At 35.0% G+C, this 21,187-nt stretch overlaps 3 protein-coding genes across 3 annotated transcripts; all 3 read right to left on the minus strand.

Annotated features, from left to right (window-relative positions):
• Nucleotide 1: 1 nt before the first annotated feature.
• LOC123886702 (DDB1- and CUL4-associated factor 13-like) lies at nt 2-10,030 on the minus strand. Its single transcript, XM_045935995.1, has 16 exons — nt 9,753-10,030; nt 9,542-9,631; nt 9,336-9,447; nt 3,201-3,228; nt 2,768-2,866; nt 2,601-2,667; nt 2,477-2,511; nt 2,315-2,389; nt 2,123-2,218; nt 1,966-2,029; nt 1,703-1,756; nt 1,488-1,573; nt 1,336-1,396; nt 1,183-1,247; nt 900-1,005; nt 2-587 (listed from the first exon to the last, which is right to left on the minus strand). Exons 1-16 carry the CDS (start codon nt 9,816-9,818, stop codon nt 336-338), a joined length of 1,356 nt encoding a protein of 451 aa, XP_045791951.1. The 5' UTR covers nt 9,819-10,030; the 3' UTR covers nt 2-335.
• A 1,398-nt stretch (nt 10,031-11,428) lies between these two features.
• LOC123886741 (peroxidase 9) lies at nt 11,429-14,405 on the minus strand. The gene is made up of 4 exons (XM_045936037.1): nt 13,020-14,405; nt 12,719-12,910; nt 12,325-12,490; nt 11,429-12,112 (listed from the first exon to the last, which is right to left on the minus strand). Exons 1-4 carry the CDS (start codon nt 13,287-13,289, stop codon nt 11,700-11,702), a joined length of 1,041 nt encoding a protein of 346 aa, XP_045791993.1. The 5' UTR covers nt 13,290-14,405; the 3' UTR covers nt 11,429-11,699.
• Nucleotides 14,406-14,544: 139 nt separating this feature from the next.
• On the minus strand, nt 14,545-20,892 carry LOC123886738 (GTPase HflX). The gene is made up of 13 exons (XM_045936033.1): nt 20,303-20,892; nt 20,085-20,227; nt 19,151-19,267; nt 18,539-18,653; nt 17,856-17,996; nt 17,546-17,641; nt 17,326-17,439; nt 16,941-17,009; nt 16,709-16,779; nt 16,493-16,586; nt 15,256-15,384; nt 15,048-15,137; nt 14,545-14,916 (listed from the first exon to the last, which is right to left on the minus strand). Exons 1-13 carry the CDS (start codon nt 20,666-20,668, stop codon nt 14,818-14,820), a joined length of 1,644 nt encoding a protein of 547 aa, XP_045791989.1. The 5' UTR covers nt 20,669-20,892; the 3' UTR covers nt 14,545-14,817.
• Nucleotides 20,893-21,187: the final 295 nt, after the last annotated feature.

The raw sequence follows: 21,187 nt of genomic DNA on the forward strand, positions 1-21,187 counted from the left end.
ATGAACGACGTAAAAGTATCATTTCAATTATATATCTCTTCAAATCCCTTTAGATTGAATTGAAGATTTTGTTAGAGTTCAATAGTGTTATATTTCATCACATTTACTAATTTGAACTTAAAAATATCAAGTATACTAATAAACTCAAGAATACACCAAAATTTCTTGCATTGGTCAGATAACTTCACCAAGAAGTAAAACATCAGAAAACTAGCTATTGATTTTCACCAATGTTGCATACTTTACATCCATTTGCCTAATAAATCAGTATAGAAACTCTTGCCACTTCATAAATATATATCACATTTTTCAGCATGCTTTGGCTCGGAAAAATCTCACTCAACTTCTTTGATAATTTTTCTTATACGTCTTGGCTTTGTTGTAACACTTCCTGGGGCACTGTGATCTTTCCTTCTCTGTTCCTTTCTTTTCCTAGCATCAGCCATAATACGCATAAGCTTAGTAGCTTTGTATATTGGTCTTGGCACGTGTCTATGTCTTGCAATACGCTTAATTTCATGAAGGTGTCTGTAGCGTTTCTTTATGGCCTCGTTATATTGGTGCTTCTTCTTTTCCCTTGGGAGAATCTGTCACGTCATCATAAACAAGTTATTCTCGGGGAATGAAGGGTCTCTCAGAAGATAAATAATTAGGATAAACTATAGATGTATAAAAAACAAAATTATAATATAATTTCAATCTTTTTTTTTTTGACAGTACTATAATTTCAACCTTAGTATAACATGAAACACAGCTAATAGATTAACAATTTATTTCATATATATATATATATATATATATATATATATATATATATATATATATATATATGTGTGTGTGTGTTCATGTGCGGGCGCGCAGAAAAAGAGGATGAATAATCAACAATGAAATAAACTTACTACTCCAAGTTGTTCTGATGCATTGGCCTTCCAAACCCTGAGGTTAGCATCATCACTTCCCGAAATCACATAACTTCCATCACCGCTGAACTTGACACAGAATACCCTGTGTACCAAAGGTAAAGATTAACCCGCTGTAAAGCATGATAAGAGTATTTCCATAAACTTGGCACAAACAGAAAAATAAATCTTCTATACGGCCGAGGTTTGCATCGTTTGAAAAGACAAGCAGGCGATTAAACACAACAGAATGCTCAGTGCACAATGTGTAAATTAAGCGAACCTGCCCATTCTTTTAGTAGAGTAAATCTCCCGGCTGTGACCACCATTATAAGGGAAGATTCTCAACTGCAACAAAAGTGAAATCGTTATTAGATATGACTCTTATTCAGTAAGAAAAAATGACAAGATTATAATGAAGTCTAAGAGAACTAACTGATTTATCATAAGCTCCAGTAACAAATTCGCGGCCAGTTGGTGAGTAGTCAATATCCATTCTGTAGAATGAAGCATGAAAATGTTAGTACGACGGATTGCAGAATTGCCAAATCAAATACAGTAAATATTTAAACAAAAATCCATTATTACACAGCAGAAACATGATCTTCATGAACACATTTGGCTTCGCTTAATTTCCTGGAATCGTAACTGTAGCAGCTACCATCTTCATTTGCCTGCATGCCAAAGAAATTTATCCATAAGAATTTAAATATCACTAAAATTTTGAGTTTGAAATAAAACTACAAAAAACGTAAACAATAATAACTTCAGAATCACTGGTCAATTTGATCAGATAAACTTACAACTGTAAAATTTATTGGTTCCATGGGATTCCAAGCTATAGAATTGGTTTTGGTCTGTCACAGTGGATAAAAGTTAGTATAGTCATGAATATATTTGGAACGAAGATCAAAAGATATGAGAAAGAAAAAAACGGTATGAATTATGCAGTTGAAAAAATAGTAAGGACCTAAGCTATAGGTCTAATAATAAAATTGATAACAAGACATACCAAAATCTAAATCTGTGCAGTAATTTAAACTAATAATTGATAAGAGATCATTACCTGCATTATCATTTTCCTAATAGGGGAATCCATGCGCAAATCATACAGATTTATGCTCCTGTCACTGAAAAAGAACAAACAATAAACAGGTCAAAATACTCTTTTAAAGGAGAGTGTCGATGGATGTTTTATCATTGACATCAGCATCGGAATGTACCTAGCTGAGCTTGCCAACAGATTTGGTTCTCCCGGATTAAAGCGGACAGAAATCACCGTATCTGATCCCCAAACAAAACTATTTACTGGCTGAGACCTGCAGAAGGGAAGTAATACCAACATAAAATTAAGAGTCTACAAAGTAGTCTCTGATAGTATAATATGAAAACTAATCAGAAATTGATATCAAGACCTGTTATGATTCCATATATCTACTTGCGCGCCACCTGTGGCAAAATGCTCGCCATCCCACTGGTGATCAGCAGCACTAAAAAATAAAGAAAGGCAATTTCTGTAAGCATAAAAATATAGTAAACATGAAGTTCCAACTTATTATGGAATAAGAATAACTTACCGGAATGCATTCTTCCAAGGATAAACACTTGCCGGCTAGGGAAAAAAGTTTTAAAAAAAAATTAGTATATCCAAAAGAGAATTTAAATAAATAAAAAACAAAATCTTCCAACACAAAATTCTACCTCAAGTTGCTTAATTAAGGCATATGGGTCCACAAAAGAAGAAACGGGAACATTCCAAAGTCTGACACTGAACACACAAAATTCCAGTTCACATCAAAAGAGTTACACGGATGACTAAACATGAGTTTAATATAATAGTGGAAAAAACAAAAAAGGCTGATACTTACGTGGAATCAGTTCCACATGAAACAAGAATGCGTCCATCAGTAGATACTGTCAGGCCTTGCACGCCACCTTGGTGACCAGGGAACTGACAAATGGTCCGCCTTTTTTCCAAAACAAAACGACAATATTAGATACATAATAACAGTCCCACAATTTGTAATAACGAAAATCCAAATCCTCCTTCACATCATTTTCTCTAAAGGCTAATTAAATAAGCTGATGCATATTGCATAGGGTGTTCGCCAAAAAATTTCTTATCCATATACACAAGTTTGATGTATTATTAAATGATTTTAACGATACAAACACATGCGTGTCTATAATTCATGCAAATATCGTTCGATGCAAAGCAAAGATCACACCATACATCATGCCCTTATTCTAAATTCCCGATAGAAACAGAAACACTTAAAAATTGAAATAAGCATATTTTACCTAGCAGATATATCCCAGAGACGAATATCTGCAAGCACGACAAAGGCAAATGTTAAAGGTTTTCAACTCATATGGAGTAGTGTGAATATAATGTTTAAAATGGATTGAGCATTAAGGAAAAGGAGTAATCATTAGTATAGAGGGGGAAAATGTGAAATAAAAAAGTTGAAAAAAGAACCAAAATTATACAGCCAGATGGCAGGCATGTAAAGGAGGAGTAACGACGTAAGATACAGAAATTGTTGAATATGTAAATTGATTTTGGGTTTGTTAATTTTGGGCCTTAGGAATTTTAAGCCCAAACTTAGTAATAAGTAGTAAGTCTAAAGAATGTTCTAGAGATATGTAGAAATAACTAGTAGAAGTTATAATATGTAGTAGTAGAGAGAAGTGTGTAGAACTCTCTCATAGAATTATGTAGAACTCTCTCTTAGAAGTATGTAGAAGAGTCTCTAGGAGTATGTAGAACTCTCCCTTGAAGACTATAAATAGGGGAGAGGTAGTCATTTGTAAACCAAGCCAAAAATTACAAACACTCAATAATATAAGTAGCATTCCCTTCCAACAAGTTTCATATCCTCTCTAAAATACTTAAACACTTTCTCCACCTATTAAAGCTTCCTTCCAACAAAGTGGTATCAGAGCTTGAAGGTCCTCTTAAAGATGGCGAATAGTGGTGTTCCTCTCCAAGTCCCGATGCTCACAAAGAGCAACTACGACAATTGGAGTCTGAGAATGGTGGCTCTCCTTGGCGCACACGACGTGTGGGAGATAGTCGAGAAAAGCCTTGTAATCCCGGAGAATGAAGGTACTTTATCTCAAACTCAAAAGGATGGTTTGAGAGACTCAAGGAAGAGAGACAAGAAGGCTCTCTGTCTAATCTATCAAGGATTAGATGAAGACACGTTCGAGAAGGTCTCGGGAGCAACGACGGCTAAAGAAGCATGGGAGAAACTTCGAACTTCTTACAAGGGAGCCGATCAAGTAAAGAAGGTACGTCTTCAAACACTAAGAGGAGAGTTTGAAGCTTTGCATATGAAAGAAGGTGAACTTATCTCTGATTACTTCTCAAGAGTTTTGACGGTTACTAATAATCTAAAAAGAAACGGAGAGAAGTATGATGATGTAAGAATCATGGAGAAAGTTCTTAGATCGGTAGATCCAAAGTTTGAGCATATTGTCACCGTCATCGAAGAGACAAAAGATTTAGAGGACATGACAATGGAGCAACTTCTTGGGTCGTTGCAAGCTTATGAGGAAAAGAAGAAGAAGAAGGAAGATATCGAGGAGCAAGTACTCAAGACACGACTCGATTCACCTAGAGAAGAACATGGCCGGAGCAACCAAAGACGAGGTGGCGCTCGAGAACGTGGACGTGGTCGTGGATATGGAGGCGGACGAGGTTGGAGGCCTAATGATGACAACAACCAAAGAGGAGAAATCTCATCAAGAGGTCGTGGGAGAGGATCTCCAAAACCAAGGTACGATAAGTCACGGGTTAAATGCTATAATTGTGAGAAGTTTGGGCATTATGCTTTCGAATGTAGAGCTCCTAGCAATCATAGAGTTGAAGAGAAGGCCAACTATGTTGAAGAAATAAACCAAGAAGATGGAACATTATTGTTGGCACACAAAGATAATGAAAGAGGTGGAGATAATCAATGGTACCTTGATAGCGGTGCAAGCAACCATATGTGTGGGCGAAGAAGCATGTTCGTAGAGTTAGACGAATCAGTGAACGGGAACGTGGCTTTCGGAGATGAATCAAAAGTGGCAGTGAAAGGTAAAGGAAACGTTCTCATCCGCTTGAAAAATGGGGATCATCAATTTATTTCCAATGTTTACTATGTGCCAAACATGAAGAGCAACATCTTGAGTCTAGGACAACTCTTAGAGAAAGGTTATGACATTCAATTGAAGAATAATAACCTTTCTATAAGGGATCATTCAAACAAGTTCATTGCTAAGGTGCCAATGTCAAGAAATAGAATGTTCGTGCTCAACATACAAAATGATGTTGCGCAATGTCTCAAAATGTGCTACAAAGAAGAGTCGTGGCTTTGGCATCTTCGATTTGGGCATCTTAATTTTGGAGGATTAGAGTTGCTCTCTAAGAAGGAAATGGTCAGAGGGTTGCCTTACATCAACCACCCCAATCAAGTATGTGAAGGATGTTTACTTGGAAAGCAGTTCAAAATGAGCTTCCCTAAGGAGTCGAGCTCAAGAGCGCAAAAGCCGTTGGAGCTCATACATACAGATGTGTGCGGTCCGATCAAGCCAAGATCACTCGGTAAGAGTAACTACTTCCTTCTCTTTATTGACGATTTTTCAAGAAAAACATGGGTATACTTTTTGAAGGAGAAATCAGAAGTGTTTGAAAACTTCAAAAAGTTTAAAGCCCTGGTTGAGAAGGAAAGTGGCCTCGTGATTAAAGCAATAAGATCCGACCGAGGAGGAGAGTTTACTTCAAATGAATTCCTTAAGTATTGTGAAGACAATGGCATTCGACGACAACTGACGGTACCAAGATCCCCCCAACAAAATGGAGTAGCAGAGAGAAAGAACAGGACAATCCTTGAGATGGTGAGGAGCATGCTAAAAAGCAAGAGACTACCAAAGGAACTGTGGGCAGAAGCTGTTGCGTGCGCTGTTTATCTATCAAACCGTTCTCCGACAAGAAGCGTGTTGGGAAAAACACCACAAGAAGCATGGAGTGGAAGAAAGCCTGGAATTTCTCATCTAAGAGTCTTTGGAAGCATAGCTCACGCTCATATACCGGACGAGAAAAGAAGCAAACTGGTTGACAAAAGTGAAAAGCACATCTTCATTGGTTACGACGCCAACTCCAAAGGCTATAAGCTCTATAATCCTGATACGGGGAAGACTATCATTAGTCGAAATGTCGTTTTCGATGAAGAAGGAGAGTGGGATTGGAAAACAAGTAATGCGGACTACAACTTCTTTCCACAATTTGAAGAAGATGATGTGGAACCAGAGGAACCAAGAATAGATCCTGCTACCCCTCCGGCTTCACCAACTCCGAGTTCTGAAGAAGGAGAAAGCTCTAGTGAAAAGACTCCTCACTTAAGAAGTTTGCAAGAGATTTACGAGGTAACCGAAAATCAAGACAATCTTACTCTTTTTTGTCTATTTGCGGATTGCGAGCCCATGAATTTCCAAGAAGCATTTGAGAAGAAGACTTGGAGAACTGCCATGGACGAAGAGATCAAGGCGATAAAGAAGAATGAAACATGGGAGTTGGTCTCACTTCCAAAAGGGCACAAGGCGATAGGTGTAAAGTGGGTGTATAAAGCAAAGAAAAACTCCAAAGGAGAAGTTGAAAGATACAAGGCAAGATTGGTGGCAAAAGGATACAGTCAAAGAGCCGGCATCGACTATGACGAGGTATTCGCTCCAGTTGCTCGATTAGAAACTGTTAGACTAATCATTTCATTGGCAGCTCAAAACAAGTGGAAGATACATCAAATGGATGTCAAGTCAGCCTTCTTAAATGGGGTCCTTGACGAAGAAGTCTACATTGAGCAACCACAAGGCTACGAAGTCAAGGGAGAAGAAGAAAAAGTCTTGAAGCTAAAGAAGGCACTCTACGGGTTGAAACAGGCCCCAAGAGCTTGGAATGCTCGAATTGACAAGTATTTCCAAGATAAGAACTTCATCAAATGCCCATATGAGCACGCACTCTATATCAAAGCACAAGGCGGAGATATTTTGATTGTGTGCTTATATGTAGATGACTTGATCTTCACGGGGAACAATCCAACCATGTTTGAAGAGTTCAAGAAAGAGATGACAAAGGAGTTCGAGATGACCGACATTGGATTAATGTCTTACTACCTCGGCATTGAAGTGAAACAAGAGGATCATGGAATCCTAATCACTCAGGAAGGTTACGCTAAGGAGGTACTCAAGAAGTTCAAGATGGATGATGCAAACCCAGTTAGCACGCCAATGGAATGTGGAATCAAGCTATCAAAGCACGAGGAAGGTGAAACAGTGGATCCATCACTCTTTAAGAGCTTGGTTGGAAGCTTACGATATTTAACATGCACGAGGCCTGACATCTTGTATGCGGTCGGAGTTGTAAGTCGATACATGGAGCATCCAACAACAACTCATCTGAAGGCGGCAAAGAGGATTCTTCGCTACATCAAAGGTACAACAAACTTAGGCTTGTACTACTCTATTTCTGATGATTACAAGCTCGTTGGATATAGCGATAGTGACTGGGGAGGAGACGTGGATGACCGAAAAAGCACAAGCGGCTTTGTTTTCTATATTGGAAACACAGCTTTCACATGGATGTCAAAGAAACAACCGATTGTCACTCTTTCCACATGTGAGGCGGAGTACGTGGCGGCCACTTCATGTGTTTGTCATGCAATCTGGTTGAGAAACCTATTAAAGGAGTTAAGTCTGCCGCAAAAGGAGCCAACCAAGATATTCGTAGACAATAAGTCAGCAATAGCTTTGGCAAAGAACCCAGTCTTCCATGATCGAAGTAAGCACATTGATACACGCTATCACTATATTAGAGAGTGTGTCTCTAACAATGATGTGAAGTTGGAGTACGTGAAGACAGATGACCAAGTAGCTGATATCTTCACCAAGCCTCTCAAGCGTGAACACTTTGTCAAATTAAGATATTTACTTGGAGTAGCAAAATCAAGTTTAAGGGGGGGTGTTGAATATGTAAATTGATTTTGGGTTTGTTAATTTTGGGCCTTAGGAATTTTAAGCCCAAACTTAGTAATAAGTAGTAAGTCTAAAGAATGTTCTAGAGATATGTAGAAATAACTAGTAGAAGTTATAATATGTAGTAGTAGAGAGAAGTGTGTAGAACTCTCTCATAGAATTATGTAGAACTCTCTCTTAGAAGTATGTAGAAGAGTCTCTAGGAGTATGTAGAACTCTCCCTTGAAGACTATAAATAGGGGAGAGGTAGTCATTTGTAAACCAAGCCAAAAATTACAAACACTCAATAATATAAGTAGCATTCCCTTCCAACAAGTTTCATATCCTCTCTCAAATACTTAAACACTTTCTCCACCTATTAAAGCTTCCTTCCAACAGAAATCCCGTGATTTTAACCTCTAAACATTTAAAGGTTGGTTGTTTGATAAGTCTACGTAATTGTGACCACTCATCTTCAAGGGGAAAAGAATGTTGGTTTTCTAAACTTATCCCAGTTAACATATAATGTCCTTTTCTCAAAAAGAATTCTAGTGTTCCTGGATCTAATTATCTCCTGAAGTAAAAATCTAATTATCTCCTGAAGTAAAAATCCATTATCCAACTCACTCATATTTTGAAAATTGTTAAACTGATGCACTTTTCCATAAAAAAAAAGGTATAAAGTGTAAGTTTTATTATTAGAAAAGTATTTCTTCAGAGATGTAAAACTGACCAGAAGTTTCTTGACTAGGAAGTCAAATTGTGGCCGATGTTTTGTCTCTAGAAAAGCTGTGTTTGTGACCAAAGGCAAACTACAAATATATTAGCAGAGGAATCCTAGTAGATGTGCTGAAAAACCGCCATTAAAACATGGGTCTTGTACGTTATGGTACCAGACCAAACTTTCTAGTTTCTATGACTGCATCAACCGATCACTCTCCCAAACTTTCTCACAACCCATTACCATTACTATAACCATTCTAATTTCTAATTTTTTTCAAATATCCTTTTGAATCAATCCAAAGAATGGAAATCCATCATATCACAAGACAAATTACCAGCTCTTCTCTATTAAACTGTTCCACTCCAACAATACAATTAAGCTATTAGTTAAGCTTGAAACTGAAGCAACATAATTAAGAGTCTATTTGGATTGACTTATTTAATTTTATCTACTAACATAAACACTTGTAAGACTGTTTTGGAGAGCTTATAAACAACTTATGACATGTTCATAAGCTGTTTTCACCTTATCTCCATAAACAGTCCAGGATAGCTTATGAAATCAACATAGCCTATACAAAAACAATGACTTCTTCGTATCCTTTGTTATAGAAACAGCTTATATATAAGTACTTATATGATAAAATATATGCTATAAGCACTTAATTAAGATGTCTATCCATTGAGCCAGAGACTCCAAAGTAAGTAATATTGAAATACCTCCATCCATTGAACCAGCGAATATCTCTTTCAACTGACTAGGGTTTCTCGCCATAGACGAAATAGCATCTACATGACTATCCATTGCTCCTATAAAAGGTCTTGCAAAAATCTAAATTCACAAAAACAATAAAAAAAAATTCAAAATCAGAAGAAAAAAACATTACAAATCCTATAAAAGAAAATTCACAATAAAAAAAACTTACTTTGTCCAACTTCACTGCATTAAGAGCACGAACATACTCCACTCCCTTCTCTAGAGGACGAAGACTTGGATCATAATTTTTAAACACAGGCTAAAAAAAAACAAAAGGGTAACGTTAGAATAACAAAAAGATGATAAATTTACAAGAATTGAGATGAATAGAGAAGTGTAACGATGAAGGGTCGTGTTGTGTGAATTGAATGAATTACTACCTGAAGGTCTTGGCTTCGTTCTCGAGTGAAAACTTCTGCAGAGCGTGATATAACTTTGACTTTCATTGCTGGTTCAAGGTAAAGGGAAAATCTGGATGACGGTTTTTAACGGCGGCGGTGGCTACCTTCACCGATAGGGTTTTCCGGCAAGGTTGAGTTCAGTCGGACTTGTTTCTGATGCAAGGTAAAGGGACAGTTGATGGGTTTAACAAAAACTAGGTTTTTTTTAAAAAAAAAAATAAAATAGGTTTTTTTTTTTAAGGAACAAAAAATAGGTTAATTGGACTTGATGAAAATCACTTTTTTTTTTTTATTATTTGAAAAATAAGTTAATTAGTATAAAAGATTAATTCTTATGTATTGACGGGTGCAAAACTTGTTTACAATGAGAAACCACCACTATTCTATGTCATATAAATAGTTTCCAAATAATCATACATGAGTCGGGTGATATGGCAGAAAGATAAAACATTATTGGTTGCTTGTGTAATATTGTTTTACTCTTTTTTTGCTTATATCATTTAATCTCATATTATAGATCCTTTAAAAAAAATATCAACCTATTGAATATAATTTATATATCCACCGTCAGTGTAAAGTTATTTTACACGTGCATCCAATAATATAATGACACATCATATATGGTATTTAAAAACACATGATAGGTCACATTCATTAAATCATGTGCCAACACATCATTGGATGTATGTATAAAGAATTTTTACACCGACAGTGCACAACAATTAAACTCCAACCTATTATAGGGTGGGTTTGATCTGCTAAACAATAGGGAACTGAATTGGACAACTTTTGTTGTATCCTGTTTGATTTGAAACTGGTTATGGGACCGGACAAATTAGGTAGCAAGGGACAGGACAAACACAATAAATTTTGTCCCCCACTGAACCACGGTACAACTATAAAAAATATAAAAATACTCATTTTATTTTTCAATATATACCAAACCTGCTGAGGGTAATTTTAGCTAAACTCTCGTCAATAGAGTCATATAGATTAAAGATATCATATTGTCTTATCTTACGTGGTTAAAGGATATTGATATGATTTTTTGTGTTTTTGATATTACGAAATTTGGTGGATATATTTTTATGAAGAAACGGAGAAGAAATTATATTGTCACTTTTTTTTTTGTATTATTCATATATATGACTCTATATATAGAATTACATAAAAGAAATTATATATTTTAAATAACAAACTATCCTATAAATTTTAAATAAATCCTTAGAATTCTAAACATAAATATAAATCATAAACTCTAATATTATTTTATTTTAAATACAAATCTAAAATATATTAAAATCTAAAATCTGCAAAAAAAGATATTTAAACATTATTCTTAACATATATGATAATTATTTTTTCGAATGGTCGGGATGATGCTAGTTTGTCGGGGAGGAGTTTGGTTAGATTTATCGAGTGACATAATTGTCCGATTAAAACCAAACAATTTAAATTTTATAGTTAAAATATTTTCAATTTAAAAATTGAAAATGCATTAAAATTCAAATGGTTTAATTTTGATCAAACGGTTGAGAGCTGGTGCGAAAAAATTATTGCTTTGAATCCATTCCTTATTGAAGGGTGACATATATATAGGGGCAACATAAATCTCTATAAAATAAATAAAAAATAATAAACACTCAACTACTTACTTTTCAACACCAAACTTTATATAGAATATATGCAACACAATTCAAACCCTCATAACTACCATAGCCTACTACATCTAAATTCTTCCCTCCTTCTACATTTTAAAAAGAAAAAGAAAGGCAAAACATATAGTGGTGCTTCATTTCATATAGTACGTACCATGTTATTATCATTAATAAATAAAAAACACAAAACATAACACTGAATGATTCTTAATTATTACTTTTGTGACTCAAAATCACTCTTAATTATAATAACATATGATCATGCTTCTTAATTAACTCGACGACAATTCTTTCTAACTTCACCGTTAAATCCAGTGAGAGGACGAAGATTTCCCAACTTGATCATAGACAAGGCAAATTGCTCAAAGAAGAGACTCTCATCTTGTGCATATTTCTTCACCAATTCATGAGTTTCCTTAACATTCCCTGTGAGAAGCACTTCATCTGAATTAAGCAATCCTTTTCCTCTAAGTAAGAGTTTGTAATAGGTATTATCAAACATTCTTGGGGAACCAAAGTCCAAGGGAGAAATTATGTTGTCACCACCTGATTTTGGACACATTGTTTTCAAACCAAAGTAAAATGTTTTTTCTAGATTCTCATCTGGTTGGTTGTTTCCATTTTGGTTGTATAATCTTTGCTTGAATGTTGCACATCTTGCTACACCAATTGTATGTGCTCCTACATTATTAGAAGAAAAAAATAGTTAAAAAAGGTGACTCGCTCATTAATTACTATGTGACACTATTAAGGGTATGTTTGTTAGAGCTTTTTTAAAAATAAAATTATATCTATATTTATTTATTTTTATAAAAAATATTCACTTTTGAAAATTTTCATCTCTTCGTTACATTTTCTAAAAATTGCTTCAAAAGAGAAGTTGAAAGTCCCACCTGAGAGGGCAACAAGGTCTACTTCATCAAGACCTTGACGCTTGAAAAATGTTAAGAGACCTTCAATGGTGGCATTTGGTGGGGGAATGTTTTTGTTCGAGCCCCTTAGGCTTGCAGTTTTTGAGTCTCTCCGTCCCAATGGTAGCTCCCAATTGGGTCCTCCACTCTGTTTCATAAGAATATTGAAGTTTCAAACTAAGCATATTTGTATTATTTATGTTATTTCCTTTAACCATGGTCTATTTAAAATTTGTTTCCATTTCATTCTTAACAATAATAATACAAAAAACATATTATCTTAGATTATCAACATATTTAAGCATATACTATATGACATGCAAAGTATATAAAAAGGTGGTCATCTCAATTTGAGCCATGTTTGTTTTTTTCTTACAAGAACAGTGGATCCTCTAGCAGCAAGGGCAACAATGTCTGCACACGAGACTGTCCGAGGACATGCTTGTTCCAACTTAGATTTGATCTCATCAATCACATCATAACCTCGGACAGAATTTTTGTTAGGTCCACCATTTTTTTCACTGACTATTGTCGCACTATCATCCAACAAAATTGACGCGTCGCAACCCTGTCGTAAAAAGTAAAATGAAGATAAAAAGTTAAGCTCCTTGGCCTATGCATGCAAAAGAATTCGAAGCAAACTTAACAATTACAAAACAATTATGTTTGTAATTCACCTGGACGAAACAGTCGTGGAAGTGAAGTCGAAGAAGAGAAGCTGCTATTCTGATATCCTTAGCAATGGCCTTCTCCAAGACTGACATTACAATGTCATTAGCTTGAGGGCATGAAAACTGATAGAATTGAGGAGAAAGACCAAAAGACATTCCTCTAGTTCTTCCACCATGATAACCACCCCATCCAAAGTTGAAGCCTGCAGGGTGAGCTTGAGAAAGTGTAACCGAGAGAAAAGCTGTTACAAGCAGAATGACTTTGTTGAAAGACATGGTGACAAAAACAAGTGACAACAAGAGATTTGTTTGATGATTATATTTTTGTGTGTTCTATTGAATTGGATTGTTTGATATATATACTGCTAAAGGATCAAACTACTCACTACTAGCTTCAACAAGTCACCTAATGTGTCAAGTAAACTTATGACTTTATCAACATGTTCTGTCCTAGCCCCCCCACCTATGATGCAATGTGTAGTGGTTCTGGTTTACCTGCTCTTGGACCTGATCAAAAACAGTGTTTAACTGTTAAAAGGATTTGATTCCAAATACTAGTGTAAGTTAGAGGGTGAAGTGTAGTGCAAAGTGGGTAAAATATGTTTCCTAAGAAGCATATTTTCTTTTCTAGCTGACGCATTTACGTGTTGAAAATTAACAGTACCTTCATGTACCTGCAGAGAGACCGTGTTAGATAGTTGTGATTCAAGATAAACTTTTTCTTCTTTGTGTGATATTCTTCTTGAGATGCAAGAAAGGAAGATGAGTGGCATTCCATATACAGAATAAGCAGTGTGAACACCCATATAGTGACACAGACTAATGGGTGTGTGTGTGTAACAGCTTCATAGCTCTCCTACGGTTATGATTTATGACTTGGTCGTAGAAAATTTAAAGTTATAATGCAATCTTTGAGGGGATTCAATCAATAAACTACGAAGAAATTCTTATACTCGAACAAACTTAATTTTTTTGATACAATGAACAAACTTAATATACTCAACAAGTAAACAACATAATAATTAAGCATACGTGTTAATGGGTTAAATTTAAGAATTTTATCCTAGGAGCTTGTAGAAAGTTTATTTTTCCACTTAAATGGCGTCAAATTCACCCAATTATTACTGTACTTAATTTTACAGTCTCATTGATATCAAGGCCAAGGTGACAGTAGAATTTTATTATCTACTTTGTTATTCTTTTTAATTTGTAAAATATTTTAAATCTTGTCTTACTCATTTAGATATTGTGTCTTGTGTTTTCACGGTAGATAGCAGTCGAATGTCCAGATAACCCAACACTACAATAGGTAGTTTCCCTTAGTTTCAAGGGAAACACACGGCCATTGCTTATATGCGGAAACACACAGATACTTAGAAGAATTACAGAAACCACTAAAGATGGTGGATCATGCTATATTGCTGATGATAAACATTGAGTTACCTATTTGATGGAAAAATACAATAATATATATCTCAAGAGTATTGCAGAACATGTTATGTTAGAATTGAATATGTATGACAAACTGTGGTTGTAAAGTGCAAACACACTTTGCATTGCTATCTTTCAAGGATTTCAACAGGGTCCCCATTTTCAAGGGCTTGCTAATCTGACATCACTAATTACATACAAATATGTACAGCTTTACTCGAGACCTGTTATGCTGCAAGCCATTATAATTGTTTCTCTTGACCATGGCATCAATCATAATTGATGCTAAACCGTATTAATCATTTTCTACACCACCGAATGACAGATATGTATGAAAGGTAATATTAAAAAGATATATACATATTTAAGAAAGTTAAGATCGTGGTACACACAGTTGCCTCATAGGTGTAAGCAATCTTGCAAAACGTAGGGGTACATGAGCCTTGATATATGTCCCTTGCTCCGTATATTCCTATATACAGATTAGATAAAATGTCAGGAAATCAACAATAACAAGAAGGAAAGCACAATATACAAAACAAAATATGCCAGACTATGATCAACAGGTAGCAAGCAATTGATAAATGGACGGGTAATACTTACAGTTTTCTCAACCATTCCAACCTTGTGAATGGTGCTGAGAAGATCCCCATTTTCGAATGGTAACAAAGCTTCCACCCATACCATGGTGTCCTGTTAAAGAATAACAGAATTTTAACCGGAAAATGTATAGTTCTAACGAATGGACAAAATGATAGTGAAAGACAAAAAGTACATCTAAATTATATTTAGACTGGCTTCAATTTTGTACCTTTAGTTTGTCTTGAACTGCATTACAGAATTCTTGTACGCCATCACCACTTAAAGCAGATATGCAAACAACATCATCTCTTTTTTCAGCTTCTAGCCTGATTTTCTGGGGATCACTAGCCTTATCAATCTGCCATAAGAAAAAGATATGCCAGAATGTTCAAGCTGGAATTCATGCTGTAACAATTAAGCTTCAAGTACAGAGTGACCAACATAAAAAGCAACAGTTAGTCTAATTTTAGGATAAGAATTTCATTGCTGTGAGAAACAGATAAAAAATATTAAAACGACAGCCAATTTTGAACCAAAAAGCAGTCCATAATCCAGGAGTTTATTTTAAAGCATTATGGTTACTTCCCAATATACAATAATTATGATCTTAAACGATGTGATATTATAAATAGAAACAGGGCATAAAAATGTCAGCATGGCAAAATTTTAAGATTAAAAGTCATATTCCCTCTAATTTTAGGATAAGAATTTCATTGCTGTGAGAAACGGATAAAAAATATTAAAACGACAGCCAATTTTGAACCAAAAAGCAGTCCATAATCCAGGAGTTTATTTTAAAGCATTATGGTTACTTCCCAATATACAATAATTATGATCTTAAACGATATGATATTATAAATAGAAACAGGGCATAAAAATGTCAGCATGGCAAAATTTTAAGATTAAAAGTCATATTCCCTCTTGTTGCCCTCACAAACCAACTACCCTAGAAGCTATAGGCACGTGAATTTGGGTTTGAAAAGAACAATACATTGACCCATCTATCTTCTGATTTGTTTTTGCAGTTTAGAATGGGGGGTGGCAACAATCAAACTTTTGACCAGACTCTAAAAACAAATCATGAACTAACTATCCTAAAGGCTTACACAATTGGTTTATAGAACATGAATAGACATTTAGCTAGAATAATCTCAAATATATTATTTATCCACTCTGCTTTCAATTGTTTCGGTCCTTAAGCTAGTCCTTCACATAAGTGAACTCAATTTCATCCCAAATTATGTGGTTGTTTAGATTTTGATAGTGTTCGGAATATAAATAAGTTAGGGTGTGTTTGGTCGAGTGGATTGGAGGGGAGGGATTATTTTAAGTTTGAGTTGTTTGGTTCAATTATTTAGAGTTAACAAGGATATCATTATATTTTTTATTAACTGCATCAATAAAGAAATTCAAAAATGAATTCTATGCAAAGGAAAAAAGAAGAAAAAAAAAACCATTCTCCTAACCTTGTTCCAGACAATCAATCTTGGAATTGATGACACATCTAGTTCTGACAGGACTTTGTCAACGGCATTTATCTGTTGCTCAGCCAAGGGGTGACTGCAATTCATGAAAATAATTGATGAGATATGTGGTAAGACAACACCAGTAGATGTCTAGTTCTTCTAAATTCCTTTTCTCAACAAATTAAGTGACTCCCAGAACTTTTACTGATATATAACCTGATATCAATCACATGAACCAAAAGTGATGACTCTGATATCTCCTCCAGTGTGGCTCTGAAGGCAGCAACCTACAGAGAGAAGAAAAAAATCACAGTTCTGGGGGATCATTTCATAATTTGGGTTATGTTTTAATGTGTTAATTTTTTATCATAAATCAGGTAAAAAAATATTAATATCAATTGTATAACACCAGAAGCAAAAAAAGTTGTAACGAAGGTATCTTTCTTACTAGTGTAGTAGGCAACTTCTGAATAAAACCAACGGTGTCTGTTAGGAGAAACTCCTTTCCATTCTTCATCTGGAAGCAAGCAAAGAAACAAAGCACCATGTTAAAATACCTATAATTCAACCCATACATGGGACAGTGTAAACATAGGAATTGTAGCCATCCCACATCCAAGGGACACTATAAACATAGGAAATGGCTACTGTAAGGTAAATGCCGATATAAGGTTTTGGACTAGTTCTTTATTTAGCAAAGAATATAATCTGGTATTTGAGTCTTGTAATTAGAAAGACATCCACTACACAATAGTTGAAAGCATTCAACAATGAAGACATTGTATAGGTTGTGAATAAAAATTTGAAATTATCCAGGTAAAATTTTAACTGACCTGTACCCTCCTTGTAGTTGGATCTAAAGTTGCAAACAATTTATCCTCGGCAAGAACATCTGCTCCAGTTAATTGATTCAAAAGCGTACTCTTACCAGCATTTGTGTAACCCACCTAAAATGATGGCAAATAAGCATATATCATCATCATCTTATATAAAACATACATTACCATATCAGTCTAAAAAAGTGGCCTCAAATATAAATGTTAAAAAACTAACCAAGGATACCACTGGCACGGGTACTGAGACACGCCTATTACGGTACTGCTTTCGATGTTTCCTAACAGTTTCTAGCTCTTTTTTAAGAACAGCAATCTGTCAAAGCCCATGCATTAGATCATTCTGCGAAAACAGAGTTCTAGGGAACAGAAATAATCATGAAATTTAGAGAAATGCATAATGTATGAAACAGGTAGGTTACTAATCATAGTATTGCACTGGCATACATCACACTAAAACAATCAAATGAAGCTGATTTTTGTAGCCATGAGATAACTTTGACAACGATAAGATAATACTGTATGCTCACTTGGTCGCGCAAAATACGCTTGTCCACTTCTTTTTGTTTTTCACCCATTCCCTTCACCTGTCCTCCTCCTGATTGACGCTCAAGATGAGTCCACATTTTTGTTAGACGAGGTAGTTGGTATTCCATTTGTGCTAATGCAACCTAGAAATCAAAAGAAGGTAGAATTATTAGAATAGGGGTCTAAATTTCTCCTATTTGCCAAAGCTGCAGTTCTGGTAATAACATTAAAATATAAATACAATACATATTTGGAGATTTCATCAGTACCTTTTGCTTTTCTAAGGGTATCAGTAGCCCTAGCCAAATCAGTGGCTAGTATTTAGCAGCATGCCCCACTTAATTTAAATAGAAATACAATACATCCTTTGTGCCGATACTCGACTTTTAAATTTTATTTTCTTAATCCACATCTAAAATATCTTATATTTCAAAATAAAACCAAAAATTTAATGTAATTTTTAATTAGAGAAAATGCTCAATTAATTAGTTTTAATAAAAATAAGTATTGAAATAAGTGATAATATAAAACATAAAACACCATAGAGAAGTCCTCTTATTTATATGCCAATTAGTGGATTACATTTCCAAATATTGATCAATAGTTAATCGGGATACTGATTAGTGATACCCTATTAAAACAAAGGATACTGGAGAAACCTCTTTTTTAATTTATATATAATTGCCTGTAAAGATGCTTCATGTGTTGCTGCTCGCTGATTAAATATATCAAGGATGAGAGCAGTTCGATCACAAACTCTCACATTTCCACCAAAAACTTTTTCCAGGTTGCGCAGTTGCCTAGAATTAGCAGGGATCAGTAATTTTATATGAGATTCAGAATGGCATGCCTTACACAACAATGTAAGTATAATAAATTATTAATTTTTGGTGTAGTCACTGTAGTGGATCAATACAGTGCCATATAGACCAGGACAGTTTGGATCTATAAAAGAATAAAGGAAAGTAATAAGAAATATGCAACACAGTCTAACTCTAAGCTGCCTGTGAAAAGTTTCCAAATCAACATTGCCATTTATACAGGAAAACAAATTTTCAAACAGAACCTCTAGAGGAACCTGGTTCTTATGGCTCCAATTATCTCAAGTCAAAGCTAGCAACAACATCAAAATGTTTTTTTTTTATGAAACTTTTATGGTCAGTTTTGAAGACAAACTACCTTAAGTAAATGAAATAGTCAAATGTCAACAAAAAGTAGTAGTCGGTAAAAAAATAGTCTTAACAGGAAGTATGCAGTTGGATAGCATAAATGTGAGACACAGAAAAAGGTCCCTTACCCAGCTGATAGTTCATCATCAAATATCACAGTTTCAACGTCCAATGCATTAATTGCACTCTTAATTTCAGAAACTTTGCCGGAGCCAATGTACGTCCTAGGGTTTGGAGAAGCAAGCCTGTACCATTTAGATTAACTCTGAAACTGAGTCAAATGACAATATGATGTCCCAAACGAAGAAGGAATAAAAAGGGAACTGAGACATATGTATGCAGCAATTGAAATGTCTCAAAGGGAATAAAGATAGGATTACTGGTTATGGCCTGTAAACAAAATTGTGCAATGCAAAGCAACCATGGTCGGAGGAAAAATGTTTGCATATTACTCCCTCCGTCCCAAAATATAAGCAAAAGTGAGTCAAAGAAACTTGATGTATTTAGTTAAAGATTTGGAACAAATACATCCACTTTTGTTGACTAACTTTTGCTTATATTTTGGGACGGAGGGAGTAACTGTTAACCATGGTCCATTATCTCCATAATTACGGCAAAGTTTGATTCTAATATTCTTCCAAACTCACAAAATTAAAATTAGAAAATGGTTGGGGAACAAAGAAAAATTACATATAAAGCAATGTATGCAGGCATGAACGTGCAATGTTCTATTACCATCATCATAAAGCCTATAAGAAAGTGGCATTCAATTGCATGACAATAGACAGCAAACAAAGAGTTTAATAACTACACACCAACAACAATATAGCCTAACAGTATATTACATGTCGGTTATCTCAAATCATATTTACATGTCTGTTATAAAAATGGTTTATACATAAACACTTACTATATGATAAACATTAATTTATACTATAAGCACCTAATTAAGTTCTTTATCCAAACACAGCCTAAGAAGATAATTAAAGTTCAAATAATTATCAAAACGACACGAAATCGAAATACTAGTAAAGAATAAGCAAGAATAAAAAAATGATTTACTTCTGATAAGTAGAAGCAACAACCAATAATCCAGCAGTATCAGCTAACTGTTCCAATTCACTCAAAGAATCTTCTATACCAAAAGAATCACTAGCTTCACCTTTTCGCTCAACACCAACTAGATAAGCTTTCTCTTCAAAAACCTAAAAATACCAAATCAAATCAAACAAAGTAAAATCGAAATTGAAATTGAGAACTGAGAAATATGATTTACGAACCTCTTTTCCATTACGGAGCTTGAAACGGTTATCGATGTTGCTACTACTATTATCATCGTTTTGTTCTTTCTTCTTTTTAAGCTTAGTAGTAACTACTTTATCTTCATCGGAGAGAACAAACGGAGTCGGAGGTGGAGCTTCTTCGTTTTGTAGCGGTGGTTGAAACTGAATCGGAGTGTTTTGGTTTAGAGGTAAAACGGCGTCGTTTGAAGAAGAAAGTTCAGCTTCAATGTTACGCGGTATAGCTTTAAGAGAGAAAGGTAATGAAGATAAATAGCGAATAGGAAATGAAGTAAGGTTTAGATAATGATGAAGATAGCGTCGTTGAAATTGAATTGAACTGTTAAGGCATGTGCATGTCTTCATCTTTTTGTTTCTTGTAACTGAATTCTGTTAAGTGATTATGCTTATTTTATGCCATAAGCGAGTTTTTAAAATCGGATAGGTAGTGTTGCGCACTAGTATGTTCTTGTTGTTGCAGCTTATGCTTGCTTATTGATTAACTTGTGGCTGGTGATGAAAGGGATGTGGATTGTATGCAGTTAAAGAAATGTGTGGTTTCATGTAGCTTTTAATCTCGCCGTTTATTTAAGATATTGATATTGTAATACTATAGTGTAGGATAGTGCCTAATTGCCACTTATAAAATGTTACAATTACAAATAAAGGCACGGTGGTTGCCGCGGCAAGCTGACAGCGCGCTGGTGGCCAGGATGTGAATGAAGTAGAAGCTACAACGTTGTTGATGGGGGCAAGGTTGTCAAACTCGTGAGTCTACTCAGACTTGCAAAGGGCCGTAGATTCGACTTGCAGACTCGACTCGTAGACTCGTATGAGTTTATGGAAATTTAAAAATGAGTTTCAAAAGTCTATAAGTTACTCATA

This window comes from Trifolium pratense, linkage group LG1, assembly GCF_020283565.1.
Source record: "Trifolium pratense cultivar HEN17-A07 linkage group LG1, ARS_RC_1.1, whole genome shotgun sequence".
NCBI classification, from domain to species: Eukaryota; Viridiplantae; Streptophyta; class Magnoliopsida; order Fabales; family Fabaceae; genus Trifolium; species Trifolium pratense.

What these genes read in the sequence shown, in the direction of transcription:
- LOC123886702 (XM_045935995.1), bottom strand. Translation starts at nt 9,818, where the DNA reads ATGAAAGTCAAAGTTATATCACGCTCTGCAGAAGTTTTCACTCGAGAA. An exon ending in CGCTGGTTCAATGGATGGAG is followed by an intron (nt 3,229 to 9,335) that starts GTATTTCAATAT and finishes TCGTGCTTGCAG; the next exon opens with ATATTCGTCTCTGGGATATA. An exon ending in TTAGGAAAATGATAATGCAG is followed by an intron (nt 1,757 to 1,965) that starts GTAATGATCTCT and finishes CCACTGTGACAG; the next exon opens with ACCAAAACCAATTCTATAGC.
- LOC123886741 (XM_045936037.1), bottom strand. Translation starts at nt 13,289, where the DNA reads ATGTCTTTCAACAAAGTCATTCTGCTTGTAACAGCTTTTCTCTCGGTT. An exon ending in CTAGAGGATCCACTGTTCTT is followed by an intron (nt 12,491 to 12,718) that starts GTAAGAAAAAAA and finishes CTTATGAAACAG; the next exon opens with AGTGGAGGACCCAATTGGGA. An exon ending in AGACCTTGTTGCCCTCTCAG is followed by an intron (nt 12,113 to 12,324) that starts GTGGGACTTTCA and finishes CTAATAATGTAG; the next exon opens with GAGCACATACAATTGGTGTA.
- LOC123886738 (XM_045936033.1), bottom strand. Translation starts at nt 20,668, where the DNA reads ATGAAGACATGCACATGCCTTAACAGTTCAATTCAATTTCAACGACGC. An exon ending in GATGATGAACTATCAGCTGG is followed by an intron (nt 18,654 to 19,150) that starts GTAAGGGACCTT and finishes TGCTAATTCTAG; the next exon opens with GCAACTGCGCAACCTGGAAA. An exon ending in TTGGAATGGTTGAGAAAACT is followed by an intron (nt 14,917 to 15,047) that starts GTAAGTATTACC and finishes ATCTGTATATAG; the next exon opens with GAATATACGGAGCAAGGGAC.